At 45.1% G+C, this 22317-nt stretch overlaps 2 protein-coding genes and 1 long non-coding RNA gene across 5 annotated transcripts; 2 read left to right on the top strand and 1 right to left on the bottom strand.

Moving 5' to 3' along the window:
• The first annotated feature begins 1915 nt into the window (after nt 1-1915).
• On the top strand, nt 1916-8068 carry tlr1 (toll-like receptor 1). Its single transcript, XM_014199800.3, has 2 exons — nt 1916-2156; nt 2470-8068. Exon 2 carries the CDS (start codon nt 2472-2474, stop codon nt 4893-4895), a length of 2424 nt encoding a protein of 807 aa, XP_014055275.3. The 5' UTR covers nt 1916-2156; nt 2470-2471; the 3' UTR covers nt 4896-8068.
• Nucleotides 6498-13783, bottom strand: LOC106604613 (uncharacterized). 2 transcript variants are annotated; one of them, XR_014392318.1, is made up of 8 exons: nt 10299-13783; nt 10046-10162; nt 9850-9967; nt 9410-9566; nt 9169-9277; nt 8932-9064; nt 6853-7152; nt 6498-6623 (listed from the first exon to the last, which is right to left on the bottom strand). It is a non-coding gene; the product is annotated as an uncharacterized LOC106604613 (long non-coding RNA). The 2 variants fall into 2 exon arrangements; XR_014392317.1 differs by having other exon boundaries at nt 9169-9566.
• A 6-nt stretch (nt 13784-13789) lies between these two features.
• LOC106604779 (mitochondrial nicotinamide adenine dinucleotide transporter SLC25A51) lies at nt 13790-16681 on the top strand. Of its 2 annotated transcripts, XM_014199803.3 has the most exons (3): nt 13806-14065; nt 14729-14846; nt 15612-16681. In XM_014199803.3, the coding sequence occupies exon 3, from the start codon at nt 15685-15687 to the stop codon at nt 16636-16638; it is 954 nt and encodes a 317-aa protein (XP_014055278.1). In that variant the 5' UTR covers nt 13806-14065; nt 14729-14846; nt 15612-15684; the 3' UTR covers nt 16639-16681. The 2 variants fall into 2 exon arrangements, with proteins under 2 accessions (XP_014055277.1, XP_014055278.1); XM_014199802.3 differs by lacking the exon at nt 14729-14846 and having other exon boundaries at nt 13790-14065.
• The last annotated feature ends 5636 nt before the right edge of the window (nt 16682-22317 follow it).

Below are 22317 nucleotides of genomic sequence, written 5' to 3'. Positions count from 1 at the left end.
AATCAGTCCAAGCCTGGCCTCACAGTTATCCTAGATTTGATTAAAGACGACGACAGATAAAAACAGACATGATGTTCCTCTTGATCTGATTCACTTCCGCAGATTGTCTGTGTGTGTCTGTGTGTGCGTATGTTACCTATCTTTGATCTAATCTTAGGAAATACAAGATAAAACAGAAACAACTCCTTATCTGCCAAATCCTTAATGTTGTTGTTTGTGTAGCTGTGAAGACGCCAGTTGTTGTAAAGTGGTGGTTGGAGATAGAGCACCTTATCATTAAATGTGTCACAGGCGTTATTAGGTTAGGGTCCATTTAGCTGGAGAATGGATATCCTTCACCTCTACCTGACCTGACATCAGCATGGTTGCAATGATACAGCACAAATGTAGGCCTACCCTCCGAAAAGCACTGCACTAGTATGATGTACCTTTGAGCTGCCTGGACTAAAATTGATCAAGTATATCAAACAGGAGATCAGCGATGGTACATGGTGGGATACATCTTGGGAGGCTGAAGCTATCAGTTCCCATTAGCGACTTTACCACTGCTGAATATGGGATAAAAATATGCATTATGGTGCACTCTCTTGGAGAAGCACATGAATCCATTCGTCAAAGGGAGAGAGCAGCTCACTGTAAAGTCAGCAACACGCCGGGCCCAGGGAGAAGTGAAGTGGGAGTGTTTAGAAGCACACTGTGTACGTGGCAAGGGGTCAGACTTGAAAGCCCGGATTTTTACAAAGGGGGGTTCAGCCAGGATTTGAACCCTGGACCGCTCGCACCCAAAGAAATAGCCATACTCCTAGACCAGCAAGCCCTGTCTTTGAAAATGTGTAATGGGTGGCTATTAAAATACCCAAGCATTTCTCGATCAAGATCAGCAGGGCTCATTGGTCTAGGGCATGATTCCCAAACTAGCGGCCCGAATTTGGCCCGCAGCTGGTTTTATTTGGCCCCCCCAAGTTTTCTGAGCAAATTATTATTATTACATTTAAAAAAAAAAATGTTTTATAGAATTTTCATTTTTGGACATAAAAGACTGTAAAAACACCAGGAAATCAGCTCCAACTGGTTTTCATTTTGGAAATCTGTTCCCAAGTATTCCCCAACGCATAACAGAGAGACGTGATCGTTTACCAATAATAATGATTCATAATAATTGGATTTATATAGCGCTTTTCCACCAATAGAGGTACTCAAATCATTTTACATAGTAGAGGGAAACTCACCTCAATCACCATCAATGTACAGCGCCCACCTCAGTGATGCACGCCGACCATGTTTGTGCCAGAACGCTCACCACACATCAGCTATCAGGTGGAGAGGTGAGGAGTGATATTTGACAATTAGGAATGAGGGGGATGATTAGGTTGCCATGATGGAATGTGGCCAGTTTGGGAATTTAGCCATGACACCGGGGTGAACACCCCTACTCTTACGATAGGTGCCATGGGATTTTGAATGAGCACAAAGTCAGGACACCCGTTTTAACGTCCTATCCGAAAGACGGCACCCCACGTAGGGCAATGTCCCCAAATGTAATCAAGGTTTGAAATGATTGCAGTCAGTTTGCGGTCTAAAAATAAATATATTTTTTTATTTTCAGCCACCCGACCATTTGCTCAAGAAAGAATTGGTCCGCGTAACCAATGTCTTACGCAGTTGTTATATCCTCCAACCCTACCCATTTATGTAAATCAATATAACAATAAGTTAGATCTACCTTAAAATGTCCTATGTAATATTCTTATAATGAAGTCATACATTGAGTAATATATTAATCAAAGCCACTAGCTGTGCCAAATCCACAGATATGTGGCCAAACTTCATTTCCTGTCAAGCACTCAATTCCTTGCCCATCACTGTGAATAAAAAGGGAAGTGAGAAAGAGATGTGAGAGAAGAAGGAACAGAAGTTGCCTGCACATTTGAAAGCCCTGGTTTCACATGTCTGTTTCCCCTGTCCTCAACATTTACTGTATGCTCAGAGAGAGTGTTAGAGTGAGCGTGATAAGGCGATAGGACGGGTGTCAATGAGAGAAATCGCAAAGGTAAAGAGAGATTTATCTGAAAGTGAGAGACGAACTGACTGTGACTGACTCAACATTATCTCAACAAACGCATCACTTGAAAAGCCATAGGATACTGAGAAGACAGGTCAGTCTGCTTTTTTCCCCCCTCTTTCTGTGTGCGTGTGTGTTGCAGACTTGTTTTTAAGGCATTTGTGAGTTTCTGTACTGTATTATAGACCAAAATGAGTCTATTTAAGAGTCTATAATAAAACAAGGAAGCTCCTTTTTTACGAAGACCCTAAGAACACTGCAAGTTGAAACAGGAACCAAAACCTTTATTCACATTCTAATGGAAGCCTATTGATTTATTATGATTCACAGCACACATGACACACAATGTTATAACTACCTCTTTTACACAAACATTGTTTGTTACATTTTCTCTTGTCCCTCAACAGAGATGAGGGCTGTGGCAGTCACCCTCTGGGCTGTGGCTGCGTTAATGGGAGTCCATCAGTGCACCCCCTCCTCCTCAGAAATCCACACCATTATTGTCAACCTCTCCTCCAAAAACATATCCTCTGTTCCCAGAAACCTACCTCCATGCACCGAAGCCCTGGACCTCTCCCAGAACAACATACACAAACTTGGCCATGAGGATTTCCAAGTTACAACTCACCTGAGATTCCTCAACCTTTCTTGGAATGTCTTGGAGGATATTGATCCGGAGACGTTTCATCCCACTCCGCTCCTGGAGAGTCTGGACCTCTCACACAACCAGCTCCAGAACCTATCTGATCAACGGTACTTGCTGTTAGCGCTGAACCTCAGAGACCTAGATCTGACCTTTAACATGTTCCACACCATGACCCTGGGGGTGGAGTTCCACAGCCTGACGAAGCTGGAGAGACTGGGGCTCGGAGCAAAAATCATCAGGGTGGAGGATTTCATCAACATCACTGATGTACACCTGCAAACTTTGACCCTTCGTCTGGAGAATCTCACAGCCTATGAGAGCGGCAGCCTGAGTGACGTCCAGGCGGAGAAGGTCAGCATCGGCCTGACGAACAAACCCACCGATCGAAATCTGATCGCAGACGCCCTGTTGATGTTCGACAAGGTTGAGCTGATGGGTATGAACATCAATGGCTACCACAGTTACCTGGTGGAACTTGTGAAGGAGAAAAGGGCAGTCAACACCACACATCTTTACCTGACAAATATGGCCATCACCTGGGAGCACCTGACAAACACCATAAACGCCTTGTTGCAATCCCCCATCATCCACCTGAGCACTTCAGACGTGGCCATCCACATCCCACCTTCGATTGACACCCCAGGAAGAAACACGTCCCACACTAAATCCTTCTCTGCCAGGCGAGCGGGGGTGGTTAGCTTTTTCTTCTCCCTGGAAGCCCTCTGTAACTTCTTCATCAACATGCCGGTGGAGCGCCTGGCGATGACTGAGACATCCATCATACACATGACCTGCCCCAAGTCACCCAGCGGGATACTGCAGCTAGACTTCTCAGATTGTGCCTTGACTGATACGGTCTTCTCCAGAGTAGAACAGCAAGTCACTGTAGAGTGTACAACCCTGAATAAAGTAAACATACTGGTTCTGAGAGGGAACAACCTCAGGTGCCTTCAAACCCTGAGCAAGAGGGTCCAGAACATGATCTCTCTGCGTCACCTGGACCTCAGCCTCAACTCGTTGGTTTACAGCGGCCAGGAATGCCACTGGCCACCGAACATTGTCCACCTGAACCTATCTTCCAATGGGCTGAGTGAGTCGGTATTCAGCTGCCTGCCGAATGGCACCGCCAGCCTGGACCTCCAGAACAACCAGATCTCCACTGTACCAGAGACCCTGCTGGCCCTGGACTCCCTCCTGGCCCTGGACCTGAGTGCCAACCGGCTGAGGGACCTCCCGGTGTGCACTGGATTCCCACACCTTAAGTATCTCCTTCTCGGGGAAAACTCCCTCCATGCCCCATCTGTGAGCTTTCTGGAGACTTGCCCTGTTCTACAGGTTCTAGATGCTGGCCGAAACCCCTTCACCTGTACGTGTGGCCTGAGGGGCTTCAGGGATCTGGGTGCTGGGACTGGCCTGGGCAGCGGACACTCTGCAATCCAAGTTCTCCACTGGCCAGGAGCCTATCGCTGCAGCTATCCCGAAGCCTGGAGGAACTCCACACTGGAGGGCTTCCAGATCCCTGAGATCTCCTGCAATGTCGGCCTTCTGGCAACGGCCATCTTGTGCCCTGCAGTGGCTATTATCATTATTATGGTGACTCTGTGCCACCACCTGGATGTTCCGTGGTACCTGGGCATGATCTGGCAGTGGACCCGGGCAAAGCACCGTGCCAGGACCCAGCAGGTCCGGCCCGAGGAACTGGAGGGGGTGGTGTTCCACGCCTTTGTGTCCTACAGCCAGCATGATGCAGACTGGGTCAAGGGCCAGCTCTTGCCTAATCTGGAAGGCTCCGGCGGGGGCCTCCACATCTGCCGCCATGAGAGGGACTTCGTCCCGGGGAAGACGATCGTGGAGAACATCATCCAATGCGTGGAGAGGAGCCGGCGCTGTGTGTTCGTCCTCTCTCGCCACTTCGTCCGGAGCGAGTGGTGCCACTATGAGCTGTACTTTGCCAGCCATCAGCGGTTGACTCGAGGGTCTGACAGTGTAATCCTGGTGCTCCTGGAGCCTCTGCCTCAGTACATGATCCCCTCCAAGTACTATCAGCTAAAGGCCATGATGGGCAGACACACCTATCTGGAGTGGCCCCAGGACAGGGGCAAGCACAGGCTGTTCTGGGCCAATCTCAGGGCTGCACTGCAGGCTGACCTGCCCACTGCACCTGTACGAGACGACATGGATGAGTGAGAGGGAGAGAGAAAATAAGATAAATTGGGGAAGAAAAATATTTATATATATTTTTAATGTTATCTAGAAATATCAAAAATACGCTCACATTTGTCAACTTTTCAGCAATCTCACAATTATTTAGAACCTCTTTTTTTATATACACTTCATAAAATGCTGCCTGATGACTAAAAATTAGTTATTCCGCTGCTCTATCATTCACTACAGTCATTTGTGGTGACGTCAAAATGAGGGGTGTTGTACAAAACTGAGTCATCAGCGATTGGATCATCTCTAACCAATCTGAGTATCAAAGCCAATGACAAATTTTCAAACACCGCTTTACGCACGTGTGTTCTGGCTCTGGCCCAACCCATTGGTTTTTGGGACCAATCCATTCCAGAAATCGTTGTAGAGGTACTCAAACCAGTCTCATTGTGGAGAAGAAAATAATGTCCGTGGGCGTGCCATAGCGTTTGGCCGGAGCAAAGAGTTTGGGTAGCCAGGCAACACAAAATGTTCAAAAAAGGAAAAATAAACAAAAAGTATCAAGACAGCCAATGGCAGACAGAGAGCAAATACCACAGACACAGTAGACCAATCCCTGTTAAGTATCCCCAGAAACAGAATCCTTCCCAAGTACAGAACCTTCTCATGTTAGCAAGAACATCCTTTGAAAGTCATTATCTAATTTTAAGGCAAGTAGTACAACAAGGGGGAAAGTACAGAAGATTTTACGCTCATGAGTAACGTTAGCACCACAGATTAACCCTAGAAAGAGGGAAACAAGTAATCTATCTCTTTCTAATTATTGTTATTTGGTCATAGAGGGGTCAGGAGTTCAATTGTCAGGTCTGATGGAAGACGACGATGGTCTTCTGAGCACAGGGTTTCACTGTGGACATTAGACCCATGAGCCAAATGTCAGATGTCCAAGTGTCAAAGTTGAAGGGGTCAGAGGTCAGGGCAGGGACTGGATGATGATGATCTTCTCATTGATACAGAAGCGGTGGAGGACAGTATACAGGTTCTCCGTGCAGAGTGACACCTGTCTCTCCACGGCCAGACGGAAGTTCTCATTCACCCCCGTAGTGATGCCACGCGTCACTGTATGGTGCCTACAGGGCAGAGGAACACAGACAATGGGTGTGTATGAGAAAGCACCCCTTTCTAACGTTTTCTTCACATTAATCATTTTATAAATCAGACACTGTTTATTTTTGTCCAAACCTCTATAGCAACAGGTGAGAAAACACACATTTATCAATGAGAAAACTGTGAGAAAACACAAATGTATCAATGATAAAAATACAATTTCACAACATCAAGGAAACAACTTTTCCTCACATACAGTCTTCATAGTTTTGAAATTGAATGAGAGTATCAGGTATCTACCAAGAAGGCAACATTTTGACGGGAAGATTCAACAACGTCAAAAGCAATAACACATAGTCAAACATGAATGTTCACAAATGCAATGACAACTAGAGATAACATTTTTGATCGAAATAGACTTCAAAAACATCAGTAACGGCCACATAAATGGATGCAATGGGTCAAACACTTTCGTGAAAATAAAACACAACAAGGACTCAATGAAAACGGCAGACAAAACATTTCAGTGAGGTTTGGGCCTGAGGGATGGAGAGTGTTTGACGTAGGGGTGGTGGGCAGGGGTGCCTGTCGGTCGTCTGCACCCCAGGTAGCAGCAGGGTGTTTACTGCCCCACCCAGAGCGGGACTAGGGTTCCTGAGGACAGTAAACACCAACATTTATCAACTCACGCTCTGGGTTAAAAGTTAGGATCTGGTGTAGTCAAGAACCTCAAACAAAGTTTTTTCAATATTGGATAGACGGCGCGTTGTACTGCTAACCCTTTTTCAACATAATGCTTCACAGCTGAGCTGCTATTCGCTACCTGTATGTGAACATGACTGTGTACAATATATATAAACATAAGCCAGTAGGAGGTGCTTACTTGATTAGCATTCCCTTATTGGGCAGTAGCTGGACACGCCCCCCTCTGTAGTGGCAGGTCTGCAAACTCCTCCAGCATATCAATATTTGCAGGAACAAATGAGTTAAAGGGAACAAACAGAGAGAGAGAGAGAGAGAAAGAAGAGAGCTAAAATTACGCAAGATTTTAGTTCTGGGTTAATCAAGATTATTTTAGATATACTGTATGAGAAGGATACTGGTGATGTAGCCGAAAAAGTTATCATACTGGAAGTTGCCCTGCTGACAGATCTTATCAATCACTCAGGAACAGCGACTCTCCCTGAAAAATGATGAAAGTGTTTTTGTTAAGATAGGGATGTGATTTGAGAAGCTATAAGAGAAAAGAGTTTTTTTAAATAACTTTGCACAGTGAGTAGTCACCGCCCTGAGTGAGGTCAGAGAGTGTCAGCCTGCCGGAACCTCCCTTTTCCTGCTAACTGTATAAATGATGGGTTAAGAAATTAACATACCAGACCAGAAAGATGTGCAGCTGCACGTTTAAAGTGGTTTGAACTTTGAATCTCAACACCAGGTAGAGTCGATAAACTCCCCTCCCGGACAATCACTAGTACGGCTGATTAGCTGTCCTAAGTAAAGTATCTTCGAAAGTGAATTTACGTAGGACCATTCTGTCACTCTGCTCAAACCATCGTATTATGCTATTCTCATCACCCCACTGGGGAACCATCGACACGGCTGGCTAGTCTATCTTCAAAGAAGCATCTTCAAGAGTGAATCGGAGGAAAGTCAACTGTAGTTCTGTTCAGGACTACACAACAAGTCACCGGGTACTGGACAACTACAGAGGACAACAGTAGAAGACTTGTCGGAACCATTTCGGACAATCAGAGCCTTACAAGCGTGCCACCAAAAGGCCCAACTCCCTTTCCAAGGCTGCCTTGTTCACGAGAGAGATCCCTGGTGAACCCAGGCATTTCACGTAAATACATTCATGATTTCTAGACATTCATGCAAAGTATATGGTTACTGTAGGTGAGAGATGTTTCTGAATGTACCAATGTTAAGTGTCTCTGTCCCTCTCTCTCCCTCTCCATCTCTTCTTTAACAAGCAGCTATGTTGTTGTCATTCCGCTAGGGACCTGTTTTTAGCGTATTAAGTCTCCAGTCAATAACCGATGCATGTATGTTTATCCTGTTTTCCCATTTAATTAGCTAGTAATAAATAATTAAACCAATTTGTGTAGTACTGAATCATAAGTAAGGCTGTTTTTTTCAGATGCAAGGTTTTGACTGCTCAGAATGATATAATGCGAGGTTTTGATTAATAAGTTGACTGTTTATAGATGTGATAGGTAAATACCTTTTAGAGATTAATTCGAGAGATGGTAACTCTTTAAAGAACCGCTCTCGTGGTGGCCCAGATCCTAATGAGTTAATTGTTATATGATTAATTTAATCGGGTAACAATTAAACATAGTTAGTTAATTAGAAAAATAACAGTTTTCAAATTAATATTAAAGTCAAGTCACGACACATGGTATCATGGACTCCATCAAGTACCAGCAGATATTAAATCAAAACCTGACTGCCTCTGCTAGGAAGCTTAAACTGGGCCGTGGTTGGATCTTCCAGCAGGACAATGATCCAAAGCACACCTCAAAATCAACAAAAAAATGGTTCACTGACCACAGAATCAAGATTTTGCCATGGCCATCCCAGTCCCATAGAAAACCTTTGGGATGAGCTAAAGAGGAGAGTCCACAAGTGTGGACCTCAGAATCTGAAGGATCTGGAGAGATTCTGTATGGAGGAATGGTCTCAGATCCCTTGCCATGTGTTCTCCAACCTCATTACGCATTACAGGAGAAGACTCAGAGCTGTTATCTTTGGAAAGGGAGGTTGCACAAAGTATTGAATGAAGGGGTTCCAATAATTGTGACACATATATATTTGAGAAAAATATTTGTTTTATGATAACAATACATTTTTTCTTTCAATTATTTCACTTTAATTAAAGGTTAGATTTTTGTGAATATTTTGAATGAAAGACCAAGAGGATAAACAATAAATCATTTTTGCTCATTTTGCTCATATTTACCAAGGGTGCCGATATTATTGGAGGACACTGTATGTGTTTATTGTTCTTTGTAAGGACCTCGAAACAGGCAAACATCAGGTGAAGAATGGCAGGATCGCTTTACTCTTACACGGCAGCAGCCTCAGGTCATTGCCTAGCAACACAAACACACAACATATTACCATAGATACTTACTATAGGCATTTTAAAATAATCACATACACATATACGCACACAGTGTATTAATAGAGAGCTCACCTTTCCTGGGTTTGCCCCTAGCATCGCCCTGGACCTCAGTGTTCTCGACTGGATCCTGGTTTTGGAGGACCAGCCCACCAACTACATCAAGCAACGTTTCACACTCCATCTGATACAGACAAAGACGCACAACACGAAAAATATGGAAACACAATGACAATTCAATTGACAAGTAAACCCAGATGCAATCTCTCTCTGTATGTATGCAATGTTTATGGAAGTGCTCTCTGTATGTGTATACCCATCCTGTACTCTCCCAGTGCGTAGTGGCAGGAGGCCTGCTGTATAAGGGTCCTGTGGTGCTCCAGGTTACATTGTCCTGGGGAGCTCTGTCCAGGCTGAGGCTGCTGGAACGCAGCCATTTGGAGCAAGCTGGACAGGGCCTTACGGTACTGGCCCTGGGGGAGAGGACACACCCACTCACGTCAGCATACACATTGAACACAAATACATGGACGTACAAAACACTGATGAACTCATAGCACACGATAATCATTATATGTACAGCTAGTATATGATCACATCTGTGAGGAATATTCGGAAACAGGAGGAACAGATCTTGTTGAATTCTGGAGAACGGGTGTGAAAACGTTTAATCAGAATGAGAAACATTTGCTTAGACAGGGGACACGTTTAGAGAGCACACCGGTATGAGCTGGGGGATGTATTTGGAGGGCGTACCTGTCTCCAGGCTGTCGTGGGAGTGGAGGAGGTCCCAGCTCTCCCTGGCCAAACGGAAGCTCTCCAGAGTCTCCACCCACCCGAGCATCTCTGTCTTGTTGACCTCATCGTCTGAGCTCTGAAGAAACACATACACAAATACAAGCAGGTACAAACACACACAACCTCCCCACTGATTTCCCGTCTGTCCTCTCACCATGGTCATCTCGCGGCCGTCAACCAGTTTGCGTTTCTCTCTCCGGCTCCACATCACTGTTCACAGAGCTCAGGTCCTCCAGCAGTGTCCACGGCCCAGAGGCCAACGCCTTCACACCTGCAAAACACACACACAAATAAATGCACGGATGCAACAGACACAACCTCACTGTAAACTGAGGGGATAGCCTCTAACAGAATCGACACAAAACCACAGCTCAAAGGTAAAAATTGACATTTTCACTGTCACGGACCCCGAAACGGCATGCTGTACAGTTGAGACGTAGAGGTAGAAGCTATGGAAGAGGACCAGGAAGGCACAGACGACCACCTGGCTGCAGCACCGCGACCTGGTCTCTCCCTCTAGACTGGGTAGGTAGCGACACAGCTCCTTAACCCACTGCAGCATCTCCACGTAGCCCCTACAAAACACACACACATACACGGATATAGACACACAAACACACACACAGAATATACACACACAGCACCTTAACAGCAAGCAGTATTTCAGGCATTTCAACACACACACATAAACACTCTTCACTAGCTACATTCTGTTTATCTGTGCTCCTACCTCTGTCCTTTGTCCCCCTGCCACTCACATCGAGCCCCCACCACTGCCAGAATGTCCAGCAGTCTCTCCCAGGGCTCAGCCACCCCGGATGACTTCTCTGACAGCCCATCAATCACATATCGCTGGGACCCCCGACAGGTACAAAATGGCAACAACAACTGCCCGAGTTACACCAGGAACGCACAATCCCTCCATCAGTGCTCAGACTGTCCGCAATAGGCTGAGAGAGGCTGGACTGAGGGCTTGTAGGCCTGTTGTAAGGCAGGTCCTCACCAGACATCACTGGCAGCAACGTTGCCTATGGGCACAAACCCACCGTCACTAGACCAGACAGGACTGGCAAAAAGTGATCTTCACTGACGAGTCGCGGTTTTGTCTCACCAGGGGTGATGGTCGGATTCGCGTTTATCGTCGAAGGAATGAGCGTTACACCGAGGCCTGTACTCTGGAGCGGGATCGATTTGGAGGTGGATGGTCCGTCATGGCCTGGGGCGGTGTGTCACAGCATCATCGGACTGAGCTTGTTGTCATTGCAGGCAATCTCAACGCTGTACGTTACAGAGAAGACATCAACCTCCCTCATGTTGTACCCTTCCTGCAGGCTCATCCTGACTTGACCCTCCAGCATGACAATGCCAACAGCCATACTGCTCGTTCTGTGCGTGATTTCCTGCAAGACAGGAATGTCAGTGTTCTGCCATGGCCAGCGAAGAGCCCGGATCTCAATCCCATTGAGCACGTCTGGGACCTGTTGGATCGGAGGGTGAGGTCTAGGGCCATTCCTCCCAGAAATGTCCGGGAACGTGCAGATGCCTTGGTGGAAGAGTGGGGTTACATCTCACAGGAAAAAACTGGCAAATCTGGTGCAGTCCATGAGGAGGAGATGCACAGCAGTACTTAATGCAGCTGGTGGCCACACTTTTTTTGCTGAGTTTGTGTATGAAAACCCCAAAAAGTGATTTGTTTAGAAGTAATAAAAACGTAAATCTAGGCTATGTTGCATGGGTGCAGATGGCAATGGCTTTCTTACTGCCGTCAAGAGTCGCGCGCATCTGTGTGTGACGTCAGTGTGTTGTGTACTGGAAAAGGGTCTATATTCGTATTAGAGGGGTATTCATTCCTTTTTCATAGGCTAACATTTCTTGATGAAGAGGTGTTGTTAGCTTTAGCTGGCAGTAACTATACTGAACAAAAATATAAACACAACATGTAAAGTGTTGGTACCATGTTTCATGAGCTGAAATAAAAGATCCCACAAATTGCCCACAAATTTCTTTACATCCCTGTTAGTGAGCATTTCTCCTTTACCAAGATAATCCATCCACCTGACGGGCGTACTGTGGCATATCAAGAAGCTGATTAAACAGCGTGATCATTACACAGGTGCACCTCGTGCTGGGGACAATAAAAGGCCACTCTAAAATGTGCAGTTTTGTCACACTACACAATGCCACAGATGTCTCAAGGTTGGAAGGAGCGTGCAATTGGCATGCTGACTGCAGGAATGTCCACCAGAGCTGTTGCCAGAGAATTGAATGTTATTTTCTCTACCGTAAGCCACCTCCAACGTCCTTTTAGAGAATTTGGCAGTATGTCCAACCAGCCTCACAACCGCAGACCACGCCAGCCCAGGACCTCCATATCCGGCTTCATCAAGTGCGGGATTGTCTGAGACCAGCCACCCGGACAGCTGATGAAACTGAGGAGTATTTGTCTGTAATAAAGCCCTTTTGTGGGGAAAAACTCATTCTGATTGGCTGGGCCTGACTCCATGGTGGGTGGACCTGGCTCCCAAATGGGTGGGCCAATGCCTTCCCAGGCCCACTCATGACTGGTGAAATCCATAGATTACGGTCTAATTTATTTATTTCAATGTACTGATTTCCTTGTATCAACTGTAACTCAGTAAAATCGATGAAATTGTTGCATGTTGCGTTTATATTTTTCTTCAGTATGTGCTTTTGTCTTGTAGCAAAAATGTAATAAGTGTACAGAAGAGAAAATAAACCCGTTAATTGTCTGCACATGCTTGTGAATTGTTGAGTTATTCAAGAGCGTAATATGGTTTTGTTGCAATAATTAAGAGTGTAGCTAATTTGGTAGTTGCTTGCTTAACTTTAGCCAGTAGCTAGCTAGTTTCAGTTTGCAATGCTTAACCTTCTGGCTAGTGGTTACTCTGACATTTACGGTATTTTTGAGCTGCGAGACAAATTGATAAAACTGAAGGACACACTACAAACAACAGCATTTATATCAGTCATCAACAGTACTGTGAGTGTGTGCATAAGTAGAGATAAGAACTTTCACTCCCATGTCGTACAGCAGTCTGCCCGCTGAAGCTGTCTTTGCATTTCCCCCAATGGTGTACGTCTCATACTGTCAAGACAAGACACCAATATGACATTTCATTCCAGCCTGTGTGCAATAAAGCCAAGGACCAGACCTCTTGAGACTAGTTTTCCTAACGTTACATGTCTTTCAAATGACTCGTTAGTAGCACTTTACTATTTCTCAAGCCAACAGCTAGCTAGAGTTTAATTGTCATTCACTAGACGCAGTTTACCTTAATATTGAAGTCAGTGGGATAGAGGGACCTAGCGGTCATCAGACACAAGATCCCGAGCCCCTTTAACGAAAAACTCGCAGTCCTTTTGTGCTGACATATTTGGTCATATTATTGTAGAATTTGCTAGAATTGAAATTGGGGCATTTGCTTATTGTTCCCATGAATGAGAATATTTTTATGAAATCATGACTTGCAGTCGCATGTGTGATAACATTAGATTCGAGGTATCATTGACTAGGCGTATCAGTCACTACTAGACACTAGAGCTGATCCACAGCAAAATTGACTATATCGTAAACACTTTTGGTCTTAATTTAAGGTTAGGCATAAGGTTAGCGTTAGGTTTAAAATCTGATTTTAATCAATTTGTGGCTGTGGTAACTAGTGACGACATTGGTAAAGGCTGCCGCCTGGTGCATGACAGAATATTGCACATAGGACAGATCACACAACCAGACAAAAACGTGTCAATGCAAAATAGAGCATCACAAAAAGCATGGGGCAGTATTCTAGTCATGGAGTTAACCTTCAAAATATAATCTAATTGAGATGCAAATGTTATTTATCAAATACACCTTGTAGTTGTAACATGATTCAAGAGAGCCAACAGGACGCTTGAACAATAGCCCCTCTAGTGTGTATCAGAAAATCCGTATAAACTGATACGTTTGAAACATTCAGCCACAAACTATAGTGGATACTTATTTTTGGATTATTATTTGTAGATTAGTGCAGGCCCGGTGGTCGAAAGCCACACTATTTACATCTCGATTGGTTTTCCTACTGTCAGCTGCTTTCCTATGCATCTGCGATCGACAGCAGACGGAACGAACTAGCAAGCTCCATTTCCGTGGTAAACTAAGCTTTTTCGTGGCAAGGTAAAAGACAAGTAAACTTGGATACTTTGGACCTAGTGTTGAAATATCCTATATAATGTTTCTTTTATTTTTTACATTTACAACGATAGCCTTGAATGGGCATGCTATCTCTCTCGCGACTGTTTGTTTGGTCCAAAAAATCGAGTAAAAACCAGTTGTCCGCTTTGACACTGTCAACTTGCTAGCCAACGTTAGCTGGATACAAAAGGCCTACAAACTGTATTTAACTTGATAGATGGCTAGCTCAGTCAAACTCCTGTTTACTATAGCTTGTTAATGAAATCTTGACTGTCAAGATTAGCCATGTCACTGGCTGCTAAAGAAGGCCCTGAAAAGGATGTTAGCTAACTAGCTGGCTTGTTAGCGTAGACGCAACCCTTTGACATACAATCAGGAAATATTTTGCTGGGTCTAGCCAGGACGAAGACAGGTTTAGCAGGCTGTCACGTTACTGTCCTTTTGTTTTGGAGTTGGATAGTAAAGCAATGACTCATTCAAAATAATCTGGATTGTGCCAGTGTGTAATCTTTGGAATACATTCTGAAGCTAACGTTAGCTGGATAGATTCAAACTCCGATAGCCTTGAGCATGTCTTTCTTGACCGTATTGACAACTTCTCCATTGACCAAGCCAACTTGAGCATTTCATGTGTGCATCATTTAGGTGTGTCCACATAGCATGCCCATGAGTCATGACAGCAAATGGGGAAGTTCCTAGAAGGCGTTAACTTTACTCAAGACCTTCTAACCAGAGTACAACGATGATCAGACTCAACAACCAGGTTGGCAAACTGTCTGTTCCTCCTGGTCACTGACAGTTCATCTGCACTGGGTGACTCAACAAATTTCAATTTGTTAACGGTTTGCATTTGGCAGAATCACTTCTGACGAAACCTGCTTTCATAGTTTGACCTCTAGTGACAGTTCCACTACTCTGACCTATATTTAGAAGGCACTTGAACGTGGAGCTTGGTTTTAAGTTGTTTCTGGACAACTTCCAGACTGCACAAAATGATGATGCATGCATGTCTCTTAATTCCTTTCTGAAGAGTACATATCACCTTGTACATTAGAATCAAGTTATTCAATAGTTCTTATCACTGAGATGGTAACTGCAGCAAACAGAGAGTTGTAGCCAAGTTTCAATAGATGCAGTACACAGACCTGGATTGTGTCCATGGTGCGCTGAACTGCATTACCAAACCTACTTACCCAAGATCCTTGTTACACTGGCAACCTGTTAACATTTTTCCCCCAAATATTACCGCTGTCTTATCATTTTGCAAAACTGCAGTCCTACCCCAGTGCAGACAGCCTGATGCCTTCTGGATACAAGCCTCATAGTCACACAATCCTTCTCCACTAATCACGAGGGAGTTTTTGCAGACTGGTTGACCATCCATTTGTTACAATGTTATAATAGACAATGCATGTTTTGCTGAAAGGAACAAGTAACTTCAGTTCACATGCTGTTTCAGTACCAATAGATAATATTGTAGCCAATTTTAAACATTGTAAATTTAACTCTTTTTCATTCCTTCCCACAGGTGTAAAATCATCCTAGGTTGTCTCCCCAGCAGTGATGCTGGTGGCGTAGGCTCAGGGTGTGTCTCATCTCCCATGGCTGTTACCATCATGGACCCAGAGTCAGCCTGCACGTCACAGCCCCAGGGGTCCCTGGTTAAAGGAGGGGGCTCCCTGCTATCTGGCAGGGGTTTGGGCGCTGCGCTCGGCCCTCGGGGGAAGCACTACGTGTGTGGCTCCATAGCTGCCTTCACCAACATCGTGGTGACCTTCCCCATCCAGAAGGTTCTGTTCAGACAGCAGCTTCACGGTGTGCGGGCCAGAGAGGCCGTCAGACAACTCCAACGGGACGGGATGAGGAAACTCTACAGGGGGCTGCTCCCTCCTCTTCTCCAGAAGACCACCACTGTAGCCATCATGTTCGGCTTGTACGAGGACTTCTCCCGGGTCTTACTGGACCAGGTGCCCACCGGCAGCGGCATTCCCGAGTTGGTGACGCGGAGCTTTGCGGCGGCGCTGGCGGGCACGGCAGAGGCTGTGCTGACTCCGTTTGAGCGTGTGCAGACTCTCCTCCAGGACCACCGGCACCACGGCCGCTTCCAAAACACACCCCACACCTTCCGGACACTCCTGAGCGAGTACGGTGTGAAGGAGTGCTACCGCGGCCTGGTGCCGGTCTTAATAAGGAATGGGCCCAGTAATGTGCTGTTCTTCGGCCTCCGCGGGCCCATCAAGGAGCAGCTCCCTGAGGCCTCCAGCCGGGCTGGCCACCTGGTCAATGATTTTGTGTGTGGAGGGATGCTGGGGGCGGCGCTGGGGATCATGTTCTACCCGCTGAATGTGGTGAAGTCGCGGGCCCAGTCCCAGGTGGGGGGTGCTTTCCGCCCCTGTGGGGAGGTGTTGATGACGGTGTGGAGGGAGAGGGGCGGCAGCGTGGCCATGCTGTTCCGAGGGGCGCACCTCAACTACCACCGCTCCCTTCTCTCCTGGGGCATCATCAACGCAACATACGAGCTTCTGCTCAGTGTTCTGATACTGAAAGAGTCATAGAAAGTGAGGGGGGCTAGAAAGTGAGGGGGACTAGAAAGTGAGGGGGGCTAGAAAGTGAGGGGGACTAGAAAGTGAGGGGGACTAGAAAGTGAGGGGGGCTAGAAAGTGAGGGGGACTAGAAAGTGAGGGGGACTAGAAAGTGAGGGGGGCTAGAAAGTGAGGGGGGCTAGAAAGTGAGGGGGGCTAGAAAGTGAGGGGGACTAGAAAGTGAGGGGGGCTAGAAAGTGAGGGGGAGAGCGAGAAAAAGACTTGGGAAAGTGTTGTTTGATGATCGCAGTTGGTGCTCGTTGTTGTTGAAACTCTGATGAAAGGTGAAGTTGCGCTACTGACAATGCTCACCAGTCGGTGTGAGATTAAACAAGACAGTCAATTTGAGTTATGGTATCGAAGTGAGACTCACAGATACACAAGTCCTGCGTCTGGGTCCAACATGCGACAAAAGCCTTTTTCAATACATTTTTTTGTGTAGTCTGTGGTTCCCAGCAGAAAGTGTCAGAGGCAGTTTACTGGGTGTAAGCCTTTTTAGAGTGACCAAGAGCACCTTTCAAAGAACTATTCATTGTGTTGACCAGTGCTTTGATCTGTGTGCATTGATTATTAGTCCATTCAACCCCTCTCCTTTCTCTACTCTGGTCCTCTGATTGTGAACTCTGGTATACTGATTGTTGTCCAACTATTTACCATGTCGGTCATCTTGGATTATGCACTGATTCGACCCATAGAGAATGATAGAGGCCTCTAGTGGCCAAAAGGCTGTTTTAGCATGGGCAATACCATTGAGGGCTTCCACTATGCTGCCATTTTAAAGTAGTCAAAATCGTCAACTGGGTGGGGACTCCATTAGAGTACTACAGTATGAGTCATAATACCCATATAATCTAGTGGTCAAGCAGGGAAATTGCGCCATAGATTTTTTTCCTATAGGGGATTTTAGAAACACTTAAAGTAAGGGCTGTGTTTTGTGTAGGCTCACCCTGGCGTTATGTTTTGATAACTGTGTAAATCTCTAGGTCAAGGTGACTTTAATACATAGGAATTCGGGCAAATATATTTCTGTGAAATGCTAATGTGCTATCATAAAGAATACAAATGCCATGATGATCTGGATAAGAATGCAGAATCAAGGTAAGAATCTCTGGATTAACTATCTAATGTTAGCTAAATGTAGTAATTAATAAATTGGCTACATTTCTTTAATTGGGCAATTCTGTGAACTGTCTTGTGCAAGTTTTAAATTGACACAATACCTGTTAGCAAAGGTGTCAGCTAGAGATGACAAGCAAGACCTTGCAGGGATTTGTAGTTCTGCATGATGTCTACTTTGATGCAAATTACCATTTTCAAATCTGAGAGTAAATAGAGCCGAATATATTGATAAGTCACCTTGTCCGAGAGAGATTTACACGGTTATCAAAACATCACGCCAGGGTAAGCTACATGAAACACAGCCCTTATTTTAAGTGTTTCTAAAATCCTCTATGGGGAAAAATGAACAGTTGAAAAAACGATTGGAACCGTTTCCCTGTTTTGACCGCAAGGTTTTATGGGTATTATGACACCTCCACTGCGGGGCTCTATGAGTTATAGCCTCAATGGTGCTGCCCATGCTGTCACAGACTCTAATGGCACAGATATAAAGAGGAGTCTTCTATCTGTCTCTTTGATTCAACCCTGTGCGGTGTACTAGCCATAGAGATGGTTAGAGAACTCAACTTAGATAGCTTCCACCATTTTAAAGTACGCAATTGAGTGTGGATTCCTATGGTTGGGAGCGATCAGCCAATGATCAGAGCGTTGTCTTGATTTGTAAATTGCTTTAAGGTAAGTCACCACCATCTAGTGGCCACAATAAATGTAATTACGCTATTTGGTTCAGGACTCACCAATATTAGCTTTTAATATTGAAAATTGAATACTTTTTAAAAAGTAGTCAACTGGTTGGGGATTCCTATGAGTTGTAGCCTCAATGGCGCTGTCACAGATGTCATAATGGCACAGATACAACGACAAGATCTCTTTCCATCTCTATAGTACCAGTCTAATGGCTAGCAGGTGTTTGTCCTGTAGGTATTACTTGAAAGACGACTGGAAATAGCGGTATACTCAGAAGCACATGGGAACTGGACTAGGAAAGTGCTATTATGTACCATTTCTTCACTCAGTTATTATAACCCATCAATCAACGCCACCATAAATGTATCTTGAAAATGTTTGTCAAAGATTTGGGTGTAATGAGCTTATTGCTGAAGTGCCACTTGTAGTGTGTGTCTGTTGAAGTGCCCATTGGTTTAATGATGGGGGAAAAAATACACTCATAAAGAATACAGGAACACAACCATTTTGCCCATAATTGTGTACTTCCAGCCTGTCACTGTAGCCCTTCACTTGCTTCTCTCCTCCATATTTGTCTCTCCTTTCTTTCTGAGAATTCCTTGCTTTCCACTCCCCTCTCTCTCTCCCTCTCCCTTCATTCTGACTGCTGTACACTCTCCTCTCTGCCCATAACCCCTGTTGACATAATGGGCTCAAATTTCAAGCTTGAGTAGAGGCAGTCGCCATGCAGCGGCCCACACTGCGTATGACAGGCCAGATAGGGAAGGCATGCTGCTAGGGGATTGAGACGGGGCTGCGGAGAGAGAAAGGAGAGGGAGAAAGAGGGCACTGGAGGACTGAGAACTAGTATGAGGGAGACTGAATGCAGATGAAAGCAAGATAAGAGGGAGAGTACTGTGTTGTGGCACAGAAAGTGATATCTGCCATTTAATTTGGCCCTTATGCGGTCCATGTCTGTATTTTCAACTAAAAAGGAATCAGCGCTGAACAAGATCAGGACCGTTTTCAGTTGGTTTTCCAGCTTTGAAGGTACAAGTATGTTTTACTGAAAGGTTCAGGGAACTGTATGTGACTAGGCGGCTACATAAAACATTTCCAAATAAATTGCAAATAACTTGAGATTTCACATAAATGTAATGCTAACCAGGCAAGCAAATGTTAAATGGCAATGGCAATGTCCATTTTTGTGAATAAGCTTTTTGCTATAGTCCCCCCCCCTTTATGTTATTGTGTATATTTTTAGAAGACACCCAAATGTTTGATAAAGGTGAAATGCTTCTTGAATGGGTGTGTGCCTGTGTCATTTGGGTGTGAGTAAGTCAACATCGTCATTGTGAACGTCATGCTTCAGACCTTGCGGAAAACACATTTCAGTTGAATGCATTCAGTTGTACAACTGTCTAGGTACCGCCCTTTCCCCCTAAGTCGGTCCATTTCATTTATTTGTTACTGTTACTGCTCACCATGTTCTTACCCAAACAAGCAGCTAATCCCCATTGACAAATCACAGGGTAAACCTGGTCATGCATACTACTCAAAATAGTTTCATTATGTGTCCATCCATATAAGCTTACAAACCATAACTGTGATCAACACAATGAATGGTGTGTCTACAACCTATGGCATCGTAGCAATTTCAACGCCAGCAACGTTTTGGCATTCTCCCAAACCAATGGAACTGTCTTCCTGGTGCAGCCTGTGACTGGGGAAGCCGGGACAACTGTAGCTAGCCAATCCACTGGGCTGGTTAGTGTGGGCCTGGATCTGACTGCTGGGTTAACAACTGATTGACATGGGGACTGGTCTACCCCCGGGCCATCTCTCTCTCCAGACAACAGAGACGTACACCAGGCAGTTCAACCAGGGCTTTCCTCTAAATTGCTACTGAAAGGCATTTTGTCTTTCTATGAGTGGTCACTAATCAGGACAGTGCAGTGTGACTTTTTATCACATTGAGGTGGATTTTCATTGTCTAGTTTCCACCATAGTGTTTTCTCTTATACAGTCATGTTGGGTAGGTGATGGCTCATGTTAAAGGAATGGTAGGAAGCCCAGTATTTTTGACACCACATTCACAAGTACTGCTCTGTTTGACAAATATTTACCCCTGGGTTCAATGGCAGGTCAAAATCACTCTTCCCAAGTCATAGTGAACAGGGCCAATACATTGGCTTATGCCGCTTTCATATGCTAGTTTGGAACTAGGAAACTGAAAATTCCGTGTATAACTACAACTAGTTAGCATGTCGGAAATGTCTGAGTTTCCTAGTTCAGACTAGCATGTGAACGGGCATTATACAGACACTCCCAACTGAACATTTGAGAAATGGCTGCTGCCTAGAGCGGTTAAACAGCTTGTGGTGTTTGTGTTCTTACTGTGTATTGTTCCATTGCTCCATAGTGCCTGAGGTTATCGCAATCAGGAAGCCCAAAATATGAGATCGTCACATTTATTTTCCAAAACTATATTTGAATTTAGATTAATGTTAATGAAAAGAAAATGTTGGTGATTGATTGATTGTCTCCATAGAAGAGAAATGTCTCCAGGGAAGTTTCTCCAAAGAGACTGGTTTCTCTGTAGCGTGCATTCGAATGAAACAGTTGATGCACCTCCCTTTTCCAGAGGCACACACAGGAGTTAAATCTCACGTGCCTTTTTTTTTTTTACAGTGGTTTATTTCAACAATGTTACAGCAAGGAAATGGCTGCCCAGTGATCTGTGCATGGAGGCCTATAATCCACTGATATCACTACACAGTGTGTTTCTGATCCGTTTAGGGCTTCTATTCTATAACGTCGGTTACATGACCAAGGTCAGGTTCTGTGGCCTGTATGCTACAATGATTATCATCATAACATCAACACTTTACAGTGGCCTCTGGTTCCTTTCATCTGCCTTCTATTTTTCACTGGACGAAACACATGATGAGGTGAAGGCAAATTGTTCTGTCACCATCCCTTAAAACTGTCAGACTGCATTTCCTAATCACCATCTATGCCATCAATATCCAGGCCCCAGCTGCGCCAATCGTCTTATGTTTGTGAGTTAATGGAAGACGTGTGGACAGGGCCAGACTTCCAGGGGGCCCCTAACCAAAAATGTGTCCCTCCCAGATAGTATGAACATGTTGGTTGGGGCCCCCTGGAGGTCAGGCCTCCACAGATAGCATATTATGAACACATCATAAGCCATGGCAAAATACACTGCTCAAAAAAATAAAGGGAACACTAAAATAACACATCCTAGATCTGAATGAATGAAATAATCTTATTAAATACTTTTATCTTTACATAGTTGAATGTGCTGACAACAAAATCACACAAAAATAATCAATGGAAATCCAATTTATCAACCCATGAAGGTCTGGATTTGGAGTCACACTCAAAATTAAAGTGGAAAACCACACTACAGGCTGATCCAACTTTGATGTAATGTCCATAAAACAAGTCAAAATCAGGCTCAGTAGTGTGTGTGGCCTCCACTTGCCTGTATGACCTCCCTACAACGCCTGGGCATGCTCCTGATGAGGTGGCGGATGGTCTCCTGAGGGATCTCCTCCCAGACCTGGACTAAAGCATCCGCCAACTCCTGGACAGTCTGTGGTGCAACGTGGCGTTGGTGGATGGAGCGAGACATGATGTGCTCAATTGGATTCAGGTCTGGGGAACGGGCGGGCCAGTCCATAGCATCAATGCCTTCCTCTTGCAGGAACTGCTGACACACTCCAGCCACATGAGGTCTAGCATTGTCTTGCATTAGGAGGAACCCAGGGCCAACCGCACCAGCATATGGTTTCACAAGGGGTCTGAGGATCTCATCTCGGTACCTAATGGCAGTCAGGCTAC

Source organism: Salmo salar, chromosome 05 (assembly GCF_965601325.2).
Source record: "Salmo salar chromosome 05, fSalSal1, whole genome shotgun sequence".
NCBI classification, from domain to species: domain Eukaryota; kingdom Metazoa; phylum Chordata; class Actinopteri; order Salmoniformes; family Salmonidae; genus Salmo; species Salmo salar.
This window is presented reverse-complemented; position numbering and strand designations above follow the sequence as displayed.